Below are 19,689 nucleotides of genomic sequence, written 5' to 3'. Positions count from 1 at the left end.
TTGTGCGTCTCCAACAGGAGGTGGTATTAAAATGCGCCTCTGTAACAAATGGGTTTTTTGGAGAGGCCGCTACTCCGTGGGGCGGGGCGAGATGACACAACAATTAAAGATGAACTTTGTGTGAACTAATTTCTGTAGCCGAGCCAAGGTAACAGGAGGCCGAGACCTGGGGACAAGGGGGATAAAAGGCCGTGGAAACACCCAAGACTTTCAATAGCAAACAAACTCTCACTCCACCTGAAGTCCTCACAAGTTTCTATCTTTGGTTTGGTCACATCGACTCGTTACGCGCACCAGTACAATGGCTTTGCACACTTTGGTGGCGACCCTTCTGTGCACGCTCGTGCTTCCAATCTTTCTCTTTTTAGTCGCGGTGAAGTTATGGGAGGTTTATTTGATCCGTGGTCGGGATCCCGGCTGTCGAGCCCCTCTCCCTCCTGGATCTATGGGGTTACCTTTCATCGGAGAGACGCTCCAACTCCTTCTCCAGGTAATTATTGCCACTTTCAAACTTAATAATAGTAATATTGTATAATATTACCTGTTGGGATGTATCTGTCTTCCGTTGATAATAAACAAACATTTTTTATTCCTTATTGCAGAGGAGAAAGTTCCTGCGGATGAAACGGCAGAAGTATGGATACATTTACAGAACGCACCTCTTTGGCAACCCCACGGTGCGTGTCCTGGGAGCGAACAACGTCAGACAGATTCTGCTGGGTGAACATAAACTTGTCGCCGTGCAGTGGCCGGCTTCCGTCAGAACTATTCTGGGATCAGACACGCTCTCAAATATGCACGGGACCCAGCACAAAAACCAGAAAAAGGTGCGTTGGTGATTAAAACCTTTTTTTGCATGCATAAAATATTTAAAATAGCAAATTTAATGTATTATTTTACGCATAGATATTTGGCTAGAACCTGCACCAATTTAATGTTTTCTTTAATGTCCCGTCTTAACGGAAAGTTGCTCCTGTATTTTAGGCTATAATGAGAGCGTTCTCCCGGGATGCTTTGGAACACTACATCCCCGTGATCCAGGAGGAGGTGAGGAGCGCCGTGAGGGGATGGCTGGAGAAGGACTCCTACGTGCTGGTCTACCCGGAGATGAAGCGCCTCATGTTCCGTATCGCCATGAGGATCCTCCTGGGCTTCGACCCGGACCAGATCAAGACCGACGAGCAGGAGCTGGTGGAGGCTTTCGAAGAGATGATCAAGAACCTTTTCTCCCTGCCCATCGATGTCCCCTTCAGCGGCTTGTACCGGGTAAGCAGCGGTGCATTAATTCTATGACATTTTAAAGAATGTATTTACTAAATACTATTTAGAATATTTTCAGGGCCTAAATTAATGTAAAAATCCATCTCTTTCATCTACAGGGATTGAAAGCCCGAAATTTCATCCACTCCAAAATCGAGGAGAACATCCAGAGTAAAATAGACAGCGTCAAAGCGGTGAAACACAGAGACGCGCTCCAACAGCTCATAGACAGCAGCAGGAACGGGGACGAGCCGTTCAGCATGCAGGTAACACTCTATCCTCTTCTCTTCTGTACATGGATCCCCCATCTTCAACAACAAGATACATGCATTTATGAAATTTATTTTTCATGCAGTATATAAACAGATGATAAATGTACATTTTAAACCAGCTGGGGTGTTATAAGAATCTGAATCTTGCTCGGAGAGTTAATGATTTTATTTCTCTCTATCTGAAGGCAATTAAGGAATCAGCCACAGAGCTTTTATTTGGAGGCCATGAGACCACTGCCAGTGCAGCCACATCGCTGGTCATGTTCCTGGGACTCAACCCTGACATGGTCAACAAACTCAGACAAGAACTGCACCAGAAGGCAAGAACCGGTTATTTATAGCTGGAAATCATTCATTCAATCAATATGAATCCAGTAATTTACTTGCACATTGATAACAGCCTTTAGATCTCATCGGCTTTCTGGAATGATTGTGGAATAATAACTCTCTCTCTCTCTCAGGAGGAAGAAGGTGTGGATCTGCTGGGTCAGAATGTGAACATTGAGGTGTTGGACCAGTTAAAGTACACGGGCTGTGTCATCAAAGAGACCTTGAGGATAAACCCCCCTGTACCTGGAGGCTTCAGAGTGGTACTGAAGACATTCGAACTCAATGTAAGTTAGTCTTTTTACAGATGATTTGAATACAATACTAACCAGTCAATGCAATGGTGTCTTTTTTTACAGATGATTTGAATACAATACTAATCTGTCAATTTGATTGATATCTTTTGACGGGTTAGTGACTAAAACTCCAGACCAGTTGTCTTAACAGTGCTGTGTTATTTTCTGTTTCCAGGGTTACCAGATCCCCAAAGGCTGGACCGTTATCTACAGTATCTGTGACACCCACGACGTGGCCGACGTGTTCCCCAACAAAGAGGAGTTCAACCCGGAGCGTTTCATGGCCAAAGCCTCGGAGGACTCCTCACGCTTCAACTACATCCCGTTCGGAGGCGGCTCCAGGATGTGTGTAGGGAAAGAGTTCGCCAAGGTCCTCCTCAAGATATTCCTGGTAGAGCTCACACTGCACTGCGACTGGACTCTATCGAACGGCCCCCCGACCATGAAGACCGGCCCTACGGTCTACCCTGTTGACAACCTGCCCACTGTGTTCACTAGTTACAGCCGCACCTAGTGACAATAACACGCCTCGTATCAAAGCTGTGCTATGAAATTGTAAATCTAAAATATTTGAAATGGTTTTAGATGAAATGATCCATATATTATAATGTTTGATATGTTAATACATAGAGTTGTGTATATGTTATCTTATGTTTTATAGAAAGAAACGGCACTACTCTCATGGATCACTGGCATTGCATTAAGGCGTCTCTGTTATGTACATTTTGTAGATTTTGTTATATAGCTTTTTGTATCTTACTGCAGCTTTATTTATATTACACTTTCTTGTCTGGGCTTTATTTAATAAAAACATGTTTTGTCAAGAAAAATGTTGTTTTACTTCCATTACATTTAGATCTGGTATTGAAAGAAAATGCATGTTGCATCACAATTTCAAGCTAAATCTTAACAGAAATATCCTAAAATAAAGGGGTTGTAATTTTCCCTCTACACAGGTCACCACACTGCAGACTGGGTATAGTGTAGTCATGGGGGGGGGGGGGGGGGTTAATTAAAACCTCCAGACAGTCATTAAAGGGTTAGAAGTCAGAGTAAAGGGGAAGAGTTCATGTCTGAACAAATACTGATGAGAGATAATCGAACCATGAACATCAGCGATGGGAGGACCAGATCCCTAAAGGAATGACAGATTTACAGACATTTTAAACACAGGGGAATTCTATTATCTAAAGAAAATCAATAAGTCAGGGAAGTGTATCCCCACCCCCCCCCCTGTTATTATACAGGTCTATTGATCCTGTATAATAACAGGGGGGGTGGATGGTGTGATGGCACGGCCAGGATCAATAGACCTGTATAATAACGGGGGGGGGGGGGGATGGTGTGATGGCACGGCCAGGATCAATAGACCTGTATAATAACAGGGTGGGGGGGGGGATGGTGTGATGGCACGGCCAGGATCAATAGACCTGTATAATAACAGGGGGGGTGGATGGTGTGATGACACTGCCAGGATCAATAGACCTGTATAATAACAGGGTGGGGGGGGGGATGGTGTGATGGCACGGCCAGGATCAATAGACCTGTATAATAACTAGGGGAGTGGATGGTGTGATGACACGGCCAGGATCAATAGACCTGTATAATAACAGGGGGGGGATGGTGTGATGGCACGACCAGGATCAATAGACCTGTATAATAACAGAGGGGGGGGGGGGGTGGATGGTGTGATGGCACGACCAGGATCAATAGACCTGTATAATAACAGGGGGGGGGGTGGATGGTGTGATGACACGGCCAGGATCAATAGACCTGTATAATAACAGGGGGGGGGGGGGTGGTGTGATGGCACGACCAGGATCAATAGACCTGTATAATAACAGAGGGGGGGGGGGTGGATGGTGTGATGGCACGACAAGGATCAATAGACCTGTATAATAACTAGGGGGGTGGATGGTGTGATGGCACGACCAGGATCAATAGACCTGTATAATAACTAGGGGGGTGGATGGTGTGATGGCACAGCCAGGATCAATAGACCTGTATAATAACAGGGGGGGGGGGGGGGGGGTGGTGTGATGGCACGGCCAGGATCAATAGACCTGTATAATAACAGGGGGGGTGGATGGTGTGATGGCACGGCCAGGATCAATAGACCTGTATAATAACAGGGGGGGGGGGGGGGGATGGTGTGATGGCACGACCAGGATCAATAGACCTGTATAATAACGGGGGGGGGGGGGGGATGGTGTGATGGCACGGCCAGGATCAATAGACCTGTATAATAACAGGGGGGGGGGGGGGGGGGGATGGTGTGATGGCACGGCCAGGATCAATAGACCTGTATAATAACGGGGGGGGGGATGGTGTGATGGCATGGCCAGGATCAATAGACCTGTATAATAACTAGGGGGGTGGATGGTGTGATGGCACGACCAGGATCAATAGACCTGTATAATAACAGGGGGGGTGGATGGTGTGATGGCACGGCCAGGATCAATAGACCTGTATAATAACAGGGAGGGGGGGGTGGATGGTGTGATGGCACGGCCAGGATCAATAGACCTGTATAATAACAGGGGGGGGGGGATGGTGTGATGGCACGGCCAGGATCAATAGACCTGTATAATAACTAGTGGGGTGGATGGTGTGATGGCACGGCCAGGATCAATAGACCTGTATAATAACTAGGGGGTGGATGGTGTGATGGCACGGCCAGGATCAATAGACCTGTATAATAACAGGGAGGGGGGGGTGGATGGTGTGATGGCACGGCCAGGATCAATAGACCTGTATAATAACAGGGGGGGATGGTGTGATGGCACGGCCAGGATCAATAGACCTGTATAATAACTAGGGGGGTGGATGGTGTGATGGCACGGCCAGGATCAATAGACCTGTATAATAACTGGGGGGGTGGATGGTGTGATGGCACGGCCAGGATCAATAGACCTGTATAATAACTAGGGGGGTGGATGGTGTGATGGCACGGCCAGGATCAATAGACCTGTATAATAACTAGGGGGGTGGATGGTGTGATGGCACGGCCAGGATCAATAGACCTGTATAATAACTAGGGGGGTGGATGGTGTGATGGCACGGCCAGGATCAATAGACCTGTATAATAACAGGGGGGGGGGGAGGGATTGTGTGATGGCACGGCCAGGATCAATAGACCTGTATAATAACAGGGGGGGGGGATGGTGTGATGGCACGGCCAGGATCAATAGACCTGTATAATAACAGGGGGGGGGGGGGGGGGGGGTGTGATGGCACGGCCAGGATCAATAGACCTGTATAATAACTAGGGGGGTGGATGGTGTGATGGCACGGCCAGGATCAATAGACCTGTATAATAACTAGGGGGGTGGATGGTGTGATGGCACGGCCAGGATCAATAGACCTGTATAATAACAGGGAGGGGGGGGGTAGATGGTGTGATGGCACGGCCAGGATCAATAGACCTGTATAATAACAGGGGGGGGGGATGGTGTGATGGCACGGCCAGGATCAATAGACCTGTATAATAACTAGAAGGGTGGATGGTGTGATGGCACGGCCAGGATCAATAGACCTGTATAATAACTAGGTGGGTGGATGGTGTGATGGCACGGCCAGGATCAATAGACCTGTATAATAACTAGGGGGGTGGATGGTGTGATGGCACGGCCAGGATCAATAGACCTGTATAATAACAGGGGGGGGGGGGGGGATGGTGTGATGGCACGGCCAGGATCAATAGACCTGTATAATAACTAGGGGGGTGGATGGTGTGATGGCACGGCCAGGATCAATAGACCTGTATAATAACAGGGGGGGGGGGGGTGATGGTGTGATGGCACGGCCAGGATCAATAGACCTGTATAATAACAGGGGGGGGGGGGGGATGGTGTGAAGGCACGGCCAGGATCAATAGACCTGTATAATAACGGGGGGGGGGGGGGGTGGATGGTGTGATGGCACGGCCAGGATCAATAGAACTGTATAATAACAGGGGGGGGGGGGGGGATGGTGTGATGGCACGGCCAGGATCAATAGACCTGTATAATAACAGGGGGGGTGGATGGTGTGATGGCACGGCCAGGATCAATAGACCTGTATAATAACAGGGGGGGGGGGGATGGTGTGATGGCACGGCCAGGATCAATAGACCTGTATAATAACAGGGGGGGGGGGGGGTGGATGGTGTGATGGCACAGCCAGGATCAATAGACCTGTATAATAACAGGGGTGGGGGGGTGGTGTGATGGCACGGCCAGGATCAATAGACCTGTATAATAACAGGGGTCAGGAACAGATGAGCAGAGAGAGAGTGAAGATGGCACAGGGTTCACACTGGAACAGCAGAGTAAACCAAGGCAGAGTCCCAAATTACACCCTGTTCCCTATATAGGGCACTTATTTTGTCTTAAGTAATACACTATAAAGGGAATAGTGTGCCATTTCAGACGCAGACCAGAGGCCAGCACATTGGGAACCATCAACAGGGAGGCCTTTAGCAGCAGCATTAAGAATCCCCAGCAGCATTAAGAATCCCCAGCAGCATTAAGAACCCCCAGCAGCATTAAGAACCCCCAGCAGCATTAAGAATCCCCAGCAGCATTAAGAATCCCCCGCTGCATTAATAATCCCCAGCAGCATTAAGAACCCCCAGCAGCATTAAGAACCCCCAGCAGCATTAAGAACCCCCAGCAGCATTAAGAACCCCCAGCAGCATTAAGGATCCCCAGCAGCATGTCGAACCCCCAGCAGCATTAAGAACCCCCAACAGCATTAAGAACCCCCAGCAGCATTAAGAACCCCCAGCAGCATTAAGAACCCCCAGCAGCATTAAGAATCCCCAGCAGCATTAAGAATCCCCAGCAGCATTAAGAATCCCCAGCAGCATTAAGAACCCCCAGCAGCATTAAGAACCCCCAGCAGCATTAAGAATCCCCAGCAGCATTAAGAATCCCCCGCTGCATTAATAATCCCCAGCAGCATTAAGAACCCCCAGCAGCATTAAGAACCCCCAGCAGCATTAAGAACCCCCAGCAGCATTAAGAACCCCCAGCAGCATTAAGAACCCCCAGCAGCATTAAGGATCCCCAGCAGCATGTCGAACCCCCAACAGCATTAAGAACCCCCAGCAGCATTAAGAACCCCCAGCAGCATTAAGAATCCCCCGCAGCATTAATAATCCCCAGCAGCATTAAGGACCCCCAGCAGCATTAAGAATCCCCAGCAGCATTAATATCCCCCAGTAGCATTAAGAATCCTCAGCAGCATTAAGAATCCCCAGAAGCATTAAGAATTCCCAGCAGCATTAAGAACCCCCAGCAGCATTAATATCCCCCAGCAGCATTAAGATCCCTAGCAGCAGCATTAAGAATCCCCAGCAGCAATAAGAATCCCCAGCAGCATTAAGAAATCCCAGCAGCATTAAGAAATCCCCAGCAGCATTAAGAATCCCCAGCAGCATTAAGAACCCCCAGCAGCATTAAGAATCCCCAGCAGCATTAATATCCCCCAGCAGCATTAAGAAGCCCCAGCAGCATTAAGAATCCCCAGCAGCATTAAGAATCCCCAGCAGCATTAAGAATCCCCAGCAGCATTAAGAATCCCCAGCAGCATTAAAAGAATCCCCAGCAGCATTAAGAACCCCCAGCAGCATTAAGAACCCCCAGCAGCATTAAGAATCCCCAGCAGCATTAAGAATCCCCAGCAGCATTAAGAATTCCCAGCAGCATTAAGAAACTCCAGCAGCATTAAGAATCCCTAGCAGCAGCATTAAGAATCACCAGCAGCATTAAGAAATCCCCAGCATCATTAAGAATCCCTAGCAGCATTAAGAATCCCCAGCAGCATTAAGAACCCCCAGCAGCATTAAGAATCCCCAGCAGCATTAAGAACCCCCAGCAGCATTAAGAACCCCCAGCAGCATTAAGAATCCCCAGCAGCATTAAGAATCCCCAGCAGCATTAAGAATTCCCAGCAGCATTAAGAATCCCCAGCAGCATTAAGAACCCCCAGCAGCATTAAGAATCCCCAGCAGCATTAAGAATCCCCAGCAGCATTAAGAAACTCCAGCAGCATTAAGAATCCCTAGCAGCAGCATTAAGAATCACCAGCAGCATTAAGAAATCCCCAGCATCATTAAGAATCCCTAGCAGCATTAAGAATCCCCAGCAGCATTAAGAACCCCCAGCAGCATTAAGAATCCCCAGCAGCATTAAGAATCCCCAGCAGCATTAATATCCCCCAGCAGCATTAAGAACCCCCAGCAGCATTAAGATCCCCAGCAGCATTAAGAATCCCCAGCAGCAATATGAACCACAGCAGCCTTAAGAATCCCTAGCAGCATTAAGAATCCCCAGCAGCATTAAGAATCCCCAGCAGCATTAATATCCCCCAGCAGCATTAAGAATCCCCAGCAGCATTAAGAATCCCCAGCAGCATTAATATCCCCCAGCAGCATTAAGAATCCCTAGCAGCATTAAGGATCCCCAGCAGCATTAAGAATCCCCAGCAGCATTAAGAATTCCCAGCAGCATTAAGAATTCCCAGCAGCATTAAGAATCCCCAGCAGCATTAAGAATCCCCAGCAGCATTAAGAACCCCCAAGCAGCATTAAGAATCCCCAGTAGCATTAAGAAATCCCCAGCAGCATTAAGAATCCCCAGCAGCATTAAGAACCCCCAGCAGCATTAAGGATTCCCAGCAGCATTAAGAATCCCCAGCAGCATTAATATCCCCCAGCAGCATTAAGAATCCCCAGCAGCATTAAGATCCCCAGCAGCATTAAGAATCCCCAGCAGCATTAAGGATCCCCAGCAGCATTAAGAATCCCCAGCAGCATTAAGGATCCCCAGCAGCATTAAGAATCCCCAGCAGCATTAAGGATCCCCAGCAGCATTAAGAATCCCCAGCAGCATTAAGAATCCCCAGCAGCATTAAGAATCCCCAGCAGCATTGAGGATCCCCAGCAGCATTAATATCCCCCAGCAGCATTAAGAAACCCTAGCAGCATTAAGAATCCCCAGCAGCATTAAGAATCCCCAGCAGCATTAAGAATCCCCAGCAGCATTAAGAATTCCCAGCAGCATTAAGAATCCCCAGCAGCATTAAGAACCCCCAAGCAGCATTAAGAATCCCCAGTAGCATTAAGAATCCCCAGCAGCATTAAGAATCCCCAGCAGCATTAAGAACCCCCAGCAGCATTAAGGATCCCCAGCAGCATTAAGAATCCCCAGCAGCATTAAGGATCCCCAGCAGCATTAAGAATCCCCAGCAGCATTAAGATCCCCAGCACCATTAAGATCCCCAGCAGCATTAAGAACCCCCAGCAGCATTAAGGATCCCCAGCAGCATTAAGAATCCCCAGCAGCATTAAGGATCCCCAGCAGCATTAAGAATCCCCAGCAGCATTAAGGATCCCCAGCAGCATTAAGAACCCCCAGCAGCATTGAGGATCCCCAGCAGCATTAATATCCCCCAGCAGCATTAAGAATCCCTAGCAGCATTAAGAATCCCTAGCAGCATTAAGGATCCCCAGCAGCATTAAGATCCCCAGCAGCATTAAGAACACCCAGCAGCATTAATAATCCCCAGCAGCATCAAGAATCCCCAGCAGCATTAAGAACACCCAGCAGCATTAATAATCCCCAGCAGCATCAAGAATCTCCAGCAGCATTAAGAACTCCCAGCAGCATTAAGAATTCCCAGCAGCATTAAGAATCCCCAGCAGCATTAAGAATCCCCAGCAGCATTAATATCCCCCAGCAGCATTAAGAATCCCCAGCAGCATTAAGAATCCCCAGCAGCATTAAGAATCCCCAGCAGCATTAATATCTCCCAGCAGCATTAAGAATCCCCAGCAGCATTAAGAAACTCCAGCAGCATTAAGAATCCCCAGCAGCATTAAGAACCCCCAGCAGCATTAATATCCCCCAGCAGCATTAAGAATCCCCAGCAGCATTAAGAACCCCAGCAGCATTAAGATGACCCAGCAGCATTAAGAAACTCCAGCAGCATTAAGAATCCCCAGCAGCATTAAGAATCCCCAGCAGCATTAAGAATCCCCAGCAGCATTAAGAATCCCCAGCAGCATTAAGAATCCCCAGCAGCATGTCGAACCCCCAGCAGCATGTCGAACCCCCAGCAGCATTAAGAATTCCCAGCAGCATTAAGGAGCCCCAGCAGAATTAATAATTCCCAGCAGCATTAAGAATCCCCAGCAGCATTAAGGAGCCCCAGCAGCATTAATATCCCCCAGCAGCATTAAGAATCCCTAGCAGCATTAAGAATCCCTAGCAGCATTAAGAATCCCCAGCAGCATTAAGATCCCCAGCAGCATTAAGAACCCCCAGCAGCATTAAGATCCCCAGCAGCATTAAGAATCCCCAGCAGCATTAAGAACCCCCAGCAGCATTAAGAAGCCCCAGCAGCATTAAGAAACCCCAGCAGCATTAAGAATCCCCAGCAGCATTAATATCCCCCAGCAGCATTAAGAATCCCCAGCAGCATTAAGATCCCCCAGCAGCATTAATATCCCCCAGCAGCATTAAGAACCCCCCAGCAGCATTAAGAATCCCCAGCAGCATTAAGAATCCCCAGCAGCATTAATATCTCCCAGCAGCATTAAGAATCCCCAGCAGCATTAAGAAACTCCAGCAGCATTAAGAATCCCCAGCAGCATTAAGAACCCCCAGCAGCATTAAGAATCCCCAGCAGCATTAAGAACCCCCAGCAGCATTAAGAACCCCAGCAGCATTAAGATGACCCAGCAGCATTAAGAATCCCCAGCAGCATTAAGAATCCCTAGCAGCAGCATTAAGAACCCCCAGCAGCATTAAGAACCCCCAGCAGCATTAAGAACCCCCAGCAGCATTAAGAATCCCCAGCAGCATTAAGAACCCCAGCAGCATTAAGAATCCCCAGCAGCATTAAGAATCCCCAGCAGCATTAAGAATCCCCAGCAGCATTAAGAACCCCAGCAGCATTAAGAATCCCTAGCAGCAGCATTAAGAACCCCCAGCAGCATTAAGAACCCCAGCAGCATTAAGATGACCCAGCAGCATTAAGAATCCCCAGCAGCATTAAGAATCACCAGCAGCATTAAGGAGCCCCAGCAGCATTAAGAATCCCTAGCAGCAGCATTAAGAACCCCCAGCAGCATTAAGAATCCCTAGCAGCAGCATTAAGAACCCCCAGCAGCATTAAGAACCCCAGCAGCATTAAGATGACCCAGCAGCATTAAGAATCTCCAGCAGCATTAAGAAATCCCAGCAGCATTAAGAATCCCCAGCAGCATTAAGAATCCCCAGCAGCATTAAGAATCACCAGCAGCATTAAGAATCCCCAGCAGCATTAAGAATCCCCAGCAGCATTAAGAATCCCCAGCAGCATTAAGAATCCCCAGCAGCATTAAGAATCCCCAGCAGCATTAAGAATCCCCAGCAGCATTAAGAACCCCCAGCAGCATTAAGAATCCCCAGCAGCATTAAGAATCCCCAGCAGCATTAAGAATCCCCAGCAGCATTAAGAATCCCCAGCAGCATTAAGAATCCCCAGCAGCATTAAGAATCCCCAGCAGCATTAAGAATCCCCAGCAGCATTAAGAATCACCAGCAGCATTAAGAAACCCCCAGCAGCATTAATAACCCCAGCAGCATGTCGAACCCCCAGCAGCATTAAGAATCCCCAGCAGCATTAAGAATTCCCAGCAGCATTAAGGAGCCCCAGCAGCATTAATAATTCCCAGCAGCATTAAGAATCCCCAGCAGCATTAAGAACCCCAGCAGCATTAATATCGCCCAGCAGCATTAAGAATCCCTAGCAGCATTAAGAATCCCCAGCAGCATTAATATCCCCCAGCAGCATTAAGGATCCCCAGCAGCATTAAGAATCCCCAGCAGCATTAATATCCCCCAGCAGCATTAAGAATCCCCAGCAGCATTAATATCCCCCAGCAGCATTAAGAAGCCCCAGCAGCATTAAGAATCCCCAGCAGCATTAAGAATCCCCAGCAGCATTAATATCCCCCAGCAGCATTAAGGATCCCCAGCAGCATTAAGAATCCCCAGCAGCATTAAGAATCCCCAGCAGCATTAATATCCCCCAGCAGCATTAAGAATCCCCAGCAGCATTAATATCCCCCAGCAACATTAAGAAATCCCAGCAGCATTAAGAATTCCCAGCAGCAATAAGAATCCCCAGCAGCATTAATATCCCCCAGCAGCATTAAGAACCCCCCAGCAGCATTAAGAATCCCCAGCAGCATTAAGAATCCCCAGCAGCATTAATATCCCCCAGCAGCATTAAGGAGCCCCAGCAGCATTAAGAATCCCCAGCAGCATTAAGAATCCCCAGCAGCATTAATATCCCCCAGCAGCATTAAGAATCCCCAGCAGCATTAAGAATCCCCAGCAGCATTAAGAATCCCCAGCAGCATTAATATCCCCCAGCAGCATTAAGAATCCCTAGCAGCATTAAGAATCCCCAGCAGCATTAAGAATCCCCAGCAGCATTAATATCCCCCAGCAGCATTAAGAATCCCCAGCAGCATTAAGAATCCCCAGCAGCATTAATATCCCCCAGCAGCATTAAGAACCCCCCAGCAGCATTAATAACCCCAGCAGCATTAAGAATCCCCAGCAGCATTAAGATTCCCCAGCAGCATTAAGAACCCCCAGCAGCATTAAGAAGCCCCAGCAGCATTAAGGACCCCCAGCAGCATTAAGAAGCCCCAGCAGCATTAAGAACCCCCAGCAGCATTAAGAACCCCCAGCAGCATTAAGAACCCCCAGCAGCATTAAGAAGCCCCAGCAGCATTAAGGACCCCCAGCAGCATTTCGAACCCCCAGCAGCATGTCGAACCCCCAGCAGCATTGAGAACACAGGAAGGCAGGCAGGGTGGCCAGGCGCGTCTCCCAATACAGAGGTGTCATGTGGAAAGGACATGTCCTCGCCTGACTTTGGAGCTGCAGAACCAGAGTTCACTGGAGAACAAGGAGCTGTAATGCTGGCAGATGCATAACTTGGCAGTTTTCCTCTCCGGCTGGGCATCCAGGCAGGCCGTTAGGCGGGCTGTAGTACTATAACCCAGCCTGATTTACCCCCCCAGCCCTCTGCCTGACACCTTTATGTCCAGCCCTCCTATCCCTGCAGGTCCAGGCCCTGTGATAGATGCAGCTGAACTGTTCCTCCTATCACCTTGTAAAAAACGTCTCCGCAGCCTATTGTCTAACATCACCCGGAAGAAACAAAACTTTTTTTAATGCCAGGCCATTTTTGTCTAAATTTGCGAGAATATACTGAATTTATTACGGCCGAATGAAAGAGGTTTGAAACCCACTTCTTTTTATTCAGTCTCTCCAGCCGTACATTGTGCAGAGTAAATCAACCTAAGTGCTCCTAAACCTACAGTGTTGCATGGCTTGCTGCTTCACACACTGGGCCATTTGTTGTCCAGCACAGTAAATTGTTAGAAATCACCAAGGAGGAGAGTCAGGGAGAGGAAAGCAGCAATGGTCCTCCCAGTGATAGAGAAATGGAGTGCGCCCCAAATGCTCCCCAACTCTTTTGACCAGAGGCTATAGGATAGTGCACTATATGGGGTCCATTTGGGACACACAGAGATATAGTGCCCTGTTACTGGTGAGGACTTGACAATGGATATTTCATGACCTGGAGTCAATGAGAATGTCTGGTGCCCTCTTAACCCCCTGGCCAATCATATCACTCTCTAACCCCCTGGCCAATCATATCACTCTAAACCCCAAGGCCAATCATATCACTCTTAACCCCCTGGCCAATCATATCAGACTCTTAACCCCCTGGCCAATCATATCACTCTTAACCCCCTGGCCAATCATATCAGACTCTTAACCCCCTGGCCAATCATATCAGACTCTAAACCCCAAGGCCAATCATATCAGACTCTAAACCCCCTGGCCAATCATATCAGACTCTTAACCCCCTGGCCAATCATATCAGACTCTTAACCCCCTGGCCAATCATATCAGACTCTTAACCCCAAGGCCAATCATATCAGACTCTTAACCCCAAGGCCAATCATATCAGACTCTAAACCCCAAGGCCAATCATATCACTCTTAACCCCCTGGCCAATCATATCAGACTCTTAACCCCCTGGCCAATCATATCAGACTCTTAACCCCAAGGCCAATCATATCAGACTCTTAACCCCAAGGCCAATCATATCAGACTCTTAACCCCCTGGCCAATCATATCAGACTCTTAACCCCAAGGCCAATCATATCAGACTCTTAACCCCCTGGCCAATCATATCAGACTCTTAACCCCCTGGCCAATCATATCAGACTCTTAACCCCAAGGCCAATCATATCACTCTTAACCCCAAGGCCAATCATATCAGACTCTTAACCCCCTGGCCAATCATATCACTCTTAACCCCCTGGCCAATCATATCAGACTCTAAACCCCCTGGCCAATCATATCAGACTCTTAACCCCAAGGCCAATCATATCAGACTCTTAACCCCAAGGCCAATCATATCACTCTTAACCCCCTGGCCAATCATATCAGACTCTTAACCCCAAGGCCAATCATATCAGACTCTAAACCCCCTGGCCAATCATATCAGACTCTTAACCCCCTGGCCAATCATATCAGACTCTTAACCCCCTGGCCAATCATATCAGACTTTTAACTCCCTGGCCAATCATATCAGACTCTTAACCCCCTGGCCAATCATATCAGACTCTTAACCCCAAGGCCAATCATATCAGACTCTTAACCCCCTGGCCAATCATATCAGACTCTTAACCCCCTGGCCAATCATGTAAGACTCTTAACCCCAAGGCCAATCATATCAGACTCTTAACCCCTTGGCCAATCATGTAAGACTCTTAACCCCCTGGCCAATCATATCAGACCGCCCCCAAGGGTAGGCAACAACACATCCGCCACGCTGGTCCTCAACACGGGGGCCCCTCAGGGGTGCGTGCTCAGTCCCCTCCTGTACTCTCTGTTCACCCATGACTGCATGGCCAGGCACGACTCCAACACCATCATTAAGTTTGCAGACGACACAACAGTGGTAGGCCTGATCACCGACAACGATGATACAGCCTATAGGGAGGAGGTCAGAGACCTGGCCGTGTGGTGCCAGGACAACAACCTCTCCCTCAACGTCGACAAAGGAGCTGATCGTGGACTACAGGAAAAGGAGGGCCGAACACGCCCCCATTCTCATCGACGGGGCTGTAGTGGAACGGGTTGAGAGCTTCAAGTTCCTTGGTGTCCACATCACCAACAAACTATCATGGTCCAAACACACCAAGACAGCCGTGAAGAGGGCACGACAAAACCTATTCCCCCTAAGGAGACTGACCGGTTGCATCACCGCCTGGTATGGCAACTGCTCGGCATCCGACCTTAAGGCACTACAGAGGGTAGTGCGTACGGCCCAGTACATCACTGGGGCCATGCTTCCTGCCATCCAGGACCTATATACTAGGCAGTGTCAGAAGATGGCCCAGAAAATGGTCAAAGACTCCAGCCACCCTAGTCAGACTGTTCTCTCTCCTACCGCACGGCAAGCGGTACCGGAGCGCCAAGTCTAGGTCCAAAAGGCTTCTCAACAGCTTCTACCCCGAAGCCATAAGACTGCTGAACAATTATTAAAATGGCTACCCAGACTATTAACATTGACCCCCCCCCCCCCCCCCCCGCTGCTACTCGCTGTCTATTATCTATGCATAGTCACTTTACCCCTGCCTACATGTACAAATGACCTCCATTAACCTGTTCCCCCACACATTGACTAAGTACCGGTACCCCCTGTATTTGATTTTACATTTACGTCATTTAGCAGACGCTCTTATCCAGAGCGACTTACAAATTGGTGCATTCACCCTATAGCCAGTGGGATAACCACTTTACAATTTTTTTTTTTTTTTTTTTTTTTTTTTTGGGGGGGGGGGGGGGGTAGAAGGATTACTTTATCCTATCCCAGGTATTCTTTAAAGAGGTGGGGTTTCAAATGTCTCCGGAAGGTGGTGAGTGACCGCTGTCCTGGCGTCGTGAGGGAGCTTGTTCCACCATTCTTATAGCTGCATTGTTGGTTAAGGGCTTGTAAGTAAGCATTTCACAGTAAGGTCTACACCTGTTGCATTCGGCGCATGTGACAAATATAATTTGATTTGAATATATTCTCTACTAGTACAGTATTCCTACACTAATATATTCTCTACTAGTACAGTATTCCTACACTAATATATTCTCTACTAGTACAGCATTCCTACACTAATATATTCTCTACTAGTACAGCATTCCTACACTAATATATTCTCTACTAGTACAGCATTCCTACACTAATATATTCTCTACTAGTACAGCATTCCTACACTAATATATTCTCTAATAGTACAGTATTCCTACACTAATATATTCTCTACTAGTACAGCATTCCTACACTAATATATTCTCTACTAGTACAGCATTCCTACACTAATATATTCTCTACTAGTACATTATTCCTACACTAATATATTCTCTAATAGTACAGCCTTCATACACTAATATATTCTCTACTAGTACAGTATTCCTACACTAATATATTCTCTACTAGTACAGTATTCCTACACTAATATATTCTCTACTAGTACAGTATTCCTACACTAATATATTCTCTACTAGTACAGTATTCATACACTAATATATTCTCTACTAGTACAGCATTCCTACACTAATATGTTCTCTAATAGTACAGCCTTCATACACTAATATATTCTCTACTAGTACAGTATTCCTACACTAATGTATTCTCTACTAGTACAGTATTCATACACTAATATATTCTCTACTAGTACAGCATTCCTACACTAATATATTCTCTACTAGTACAGCATTCCTACACTAATATATTCTCTACCAGTACAGCATTCATACACTAATATATTCTCTACTAGTACAGTATTCCTACACTAATATATTCTCTACTAGTACAGTATTCCTACACTAATATATTCTCTACTAGTACAGCATTCCTACACTAATATATTCTCTACTAGTACAGTATTCCTACACTAATATATTCTCTACTAGTACAGTATTCCTACACTAATATATTCTCTACTAGTACAGCATTCCTACACTAATATATTCTCTACTAGTACATTATTCCTACACTAATATATTCTCTAATAGTACAGCCTTCATAAACTAATATATTCTCTACTAGTACAGCATTCATACACTGATATATTCTCTATTAGTACATCATTCCTGCACTAACATATTCTCTACTAGTACAGCATTCCCACGCTAACATACACTGAGTATATAAAACATTAAAAAAACCTACTTCTTCCATGACATAGATTGACCAGGTGAATCCATGTGAAAGCTATGATTCCTTATTAATGTCACTTGTTAAATCCACTTCAGGAGTGTTTGGGGGTAGTAGTAGTGTTTGGGGGTAGTAGTAGTGTTTGGGGGTAGTAGTAGTGTTTGGGGGTAGTAGGAGTGTTTGGGGTAGTAGTAGTGTTTGGGGGTAGTAGTAGTGTTTGGGGGTAGTAGGAGTGTTTGGGGGTAGTAGTAGTGTTTGGGGTAGTAGTAGTGTTTGGGGTAGTAGTAGTGTTTGGGGGTAGTAGTAGTGTTTGGGGGTAGTAGTAGTGTTTGGGGGTAGTAGGAGTGTTTGGGGTAGTAGTAGTGTTTGGGGGTAGTAGTGTTTGGGGGTAGTAGTAGTGTTTGGGGGTAGTAGTAGTGTTTGGGGGTAGTAGTAGTGTTTGGGGGTAGCCTAGTGTTTGGGGGTAGTAGTAGTGTTTGGGGGTAGTAGTAGTGTTTGGGGGTAGTAGTAGTGTTTGGGGGTAGTAGTAGTGTTTGGGGGTAGTAGTAGTGTTTGGGGGTAGCCTAGTGTTTGGGGGTAGTAGTAGTGTTTGGGGGTAGCCTAGTGTTTGGGGGTAGTAGCAGTGTTTGGGGGTAGTAGTAGTGTTTGGGGGTAGTAGTAGTGTTTGGGGGTAGTAGTAGTGTTTGGGGGTAGTAGTAGTGTTTAGGGGTAGTAGTAGTGTTTGGGGGTAGTAGTAGTGTTTGGGGGTAGTAGTAGTGTTTGGGGGTAGCCTAGTGTTTGGGGGTAGTAGGAGTGTTTGGGGTAGTAGTAGTGTTTAGGGGTAGTAGTAGTGTTTGGGGGTAGTAGTAGTGTTTGGGGGTAGTAGTAGTGTTTGGGAGTAGTAGCAGTGTTTGGGGGTAGTAGCAGTGTTTGGGGGTAGTAGTAGTGTTTGGGGGTAGTAGGAGTGTTTGGGGGTAGTAGTAGTGTTTGGGGGTAGTAGTAGTGTTTGGGGGTAGTAGTAGTGTATGGGGGTAGAAGTAGTGTTTGGGGGTAGTAGTAGTGTTTGGGGGTAGTAGGAGTGTTTGGGGGTAGTAGGAGTGTTTGGGGGTAGTAGCAGTGTTTGGGGGTAGTAGTAGTGTTTGGGGGTAGTAGGAGTGTTTGGGGGTAGTAGTAGTGTTTGGGGGTAGTAGTAGTGTTTGGGGTAGTAGTAGTGTATGGGGGTAGAAGTAGTGTTTGGGGGTAGTAGTAGTGTTTGGGGGTAGTAGGAGTGTTTGGGGGTAGTAGGAGTGTTTGGGGGTAGTAGTAGTGTTTGGGGGTAGTAGTAGTGTTTGGGGTAGTAGTAGTGTTTGGGGGTAGTAGTAGAGTTTGGGGGTAGTAGTAGTGTTTGGGGGTAGTAGTAGTGTTTGGGGGTAGTAGTAGTTTTTGGGGGTAGTAGTAGTGTTTGGGGGTAGTAGTAGTGTTTGGGGGTAGTAGTAGTGTTTGGGGGTAGTAGTAGTGTTTGGGGTAGTAGCAGTGTTTGGGGGTAGTAGGAGTGTTTGGGGTAGTAGTAGTGTTTGGGGTAGTAGTAGTGTTTGGGGGTAGTAGAAGTGTTTGGGGGTAGAAGTAGTGTTTGGGGGTAGTAGTAGTGTTTGGGGGTAGTAGAAGTGTTTGGGGGTAGAAGTAGTGTTTGGGGGTAGAAGTAGTGTTTGGGGGTTGTAGGAGTGTTTGGGGGTAGTAGTAGTGTTTGGGGGTAGTAGTAGTGTTTGGGGGTAGTAGTAGTGTTTGGGGGTAGTAGTAGTGTTTGGGGGTAGTAGTAGTGTTTGGGGGTAGTAGGAGTGTTTGGGGGTAGTAGTAGTGTTTGGGGGTAGTAGTAGTGTTTGGGGGTAGTAGGAGTGTTTGGGGGTAGTAGTAGTGTTTGGGGTAGTAGTAGTGTTTGGGGGTAGTAGGAGTGTTTGGGGGTAGTAGTAGTGTTTGGGGGTAGTAATAGTGTTTAGGGGTAGTAGTAGAGTTTGGGGGTAGTAGGAGTGTTTGGGGGTAGTAGTAGTGTTTGGGGGTAGTAGTAGTTTTTTGGGTAGTAGTAGTGTTTGGGGGTAGTAGGAGTGTTTGGGGGTATTAATAGTGTTTGGGGGTAGTAGTATCGATGTGCCCTTGAGCAAGGCACTTAACCCTAAATTGCTCCTGTAAGTCGCTCTGGATAAGAGCGTCTGCTAAATGACCAAAAATAAATAAAAATAGTAGTGTTTGGGGGTAGTAGGAGTGTTTGGGGGTAGTAGTAGTGTTTGGGGGTAGCCTAGTGTTTG

At 47.3% G+C, this 19,689-nt stretch overlaps 1 protein-coding gene across 1 annotated transcript; it reads left to right on the top strand.

The window, feature by feature from the left end:
* Positions 1 to 301: 301 nt before the first annotated feature.
* On the top strand, positions 302 to 2,669 carry cyp26a1 (cytochrome P450, family 26, subfamily A, polypeptide 1; the record flags this gene model as incomplete). The annotated part of the gene is made up of 7 exons (XM_084200834.1): positions 302 to 490; positions 603 to 827; positions 985 to 1,266; positions 1,380 to 1,526; positions 1,718 to 1,852; positions 1,994 to 2,146; positions 2,331 to 2,669. The coding sequence occupies 7 exons, from the start codon at positions 302 to 304 to the stop codon at positions 2,667 to 2,669; spliced, it is 1,470 nt and encodes a 489-aa protein (XP_084056960.1).
* Positions 2,670 to 19,689: the final 17,020 nt, after the last annotated feature.

The sequence above is a fragment of the Coregonus lavaretus genome (assembly GCF_964263955.1).
Source record: "Coregonus lavaretus genome assembly, contig: HAP1_SCAFFOLD_2711, whole genome shotgun sequence".
In the NCBI taxonomy this organism is placed as follows: Eukaryota; Metazoa; Chordata; class Actinopteri; order Salmoniformes; family Salmonidae; genus Coregonus; species Coregonus lavaretus.
The sequence above is the reverse complement of the archived record's forward strand: the minus strand, read 5'-3'. Positions and strand labels throughout refer to the sequence as shown.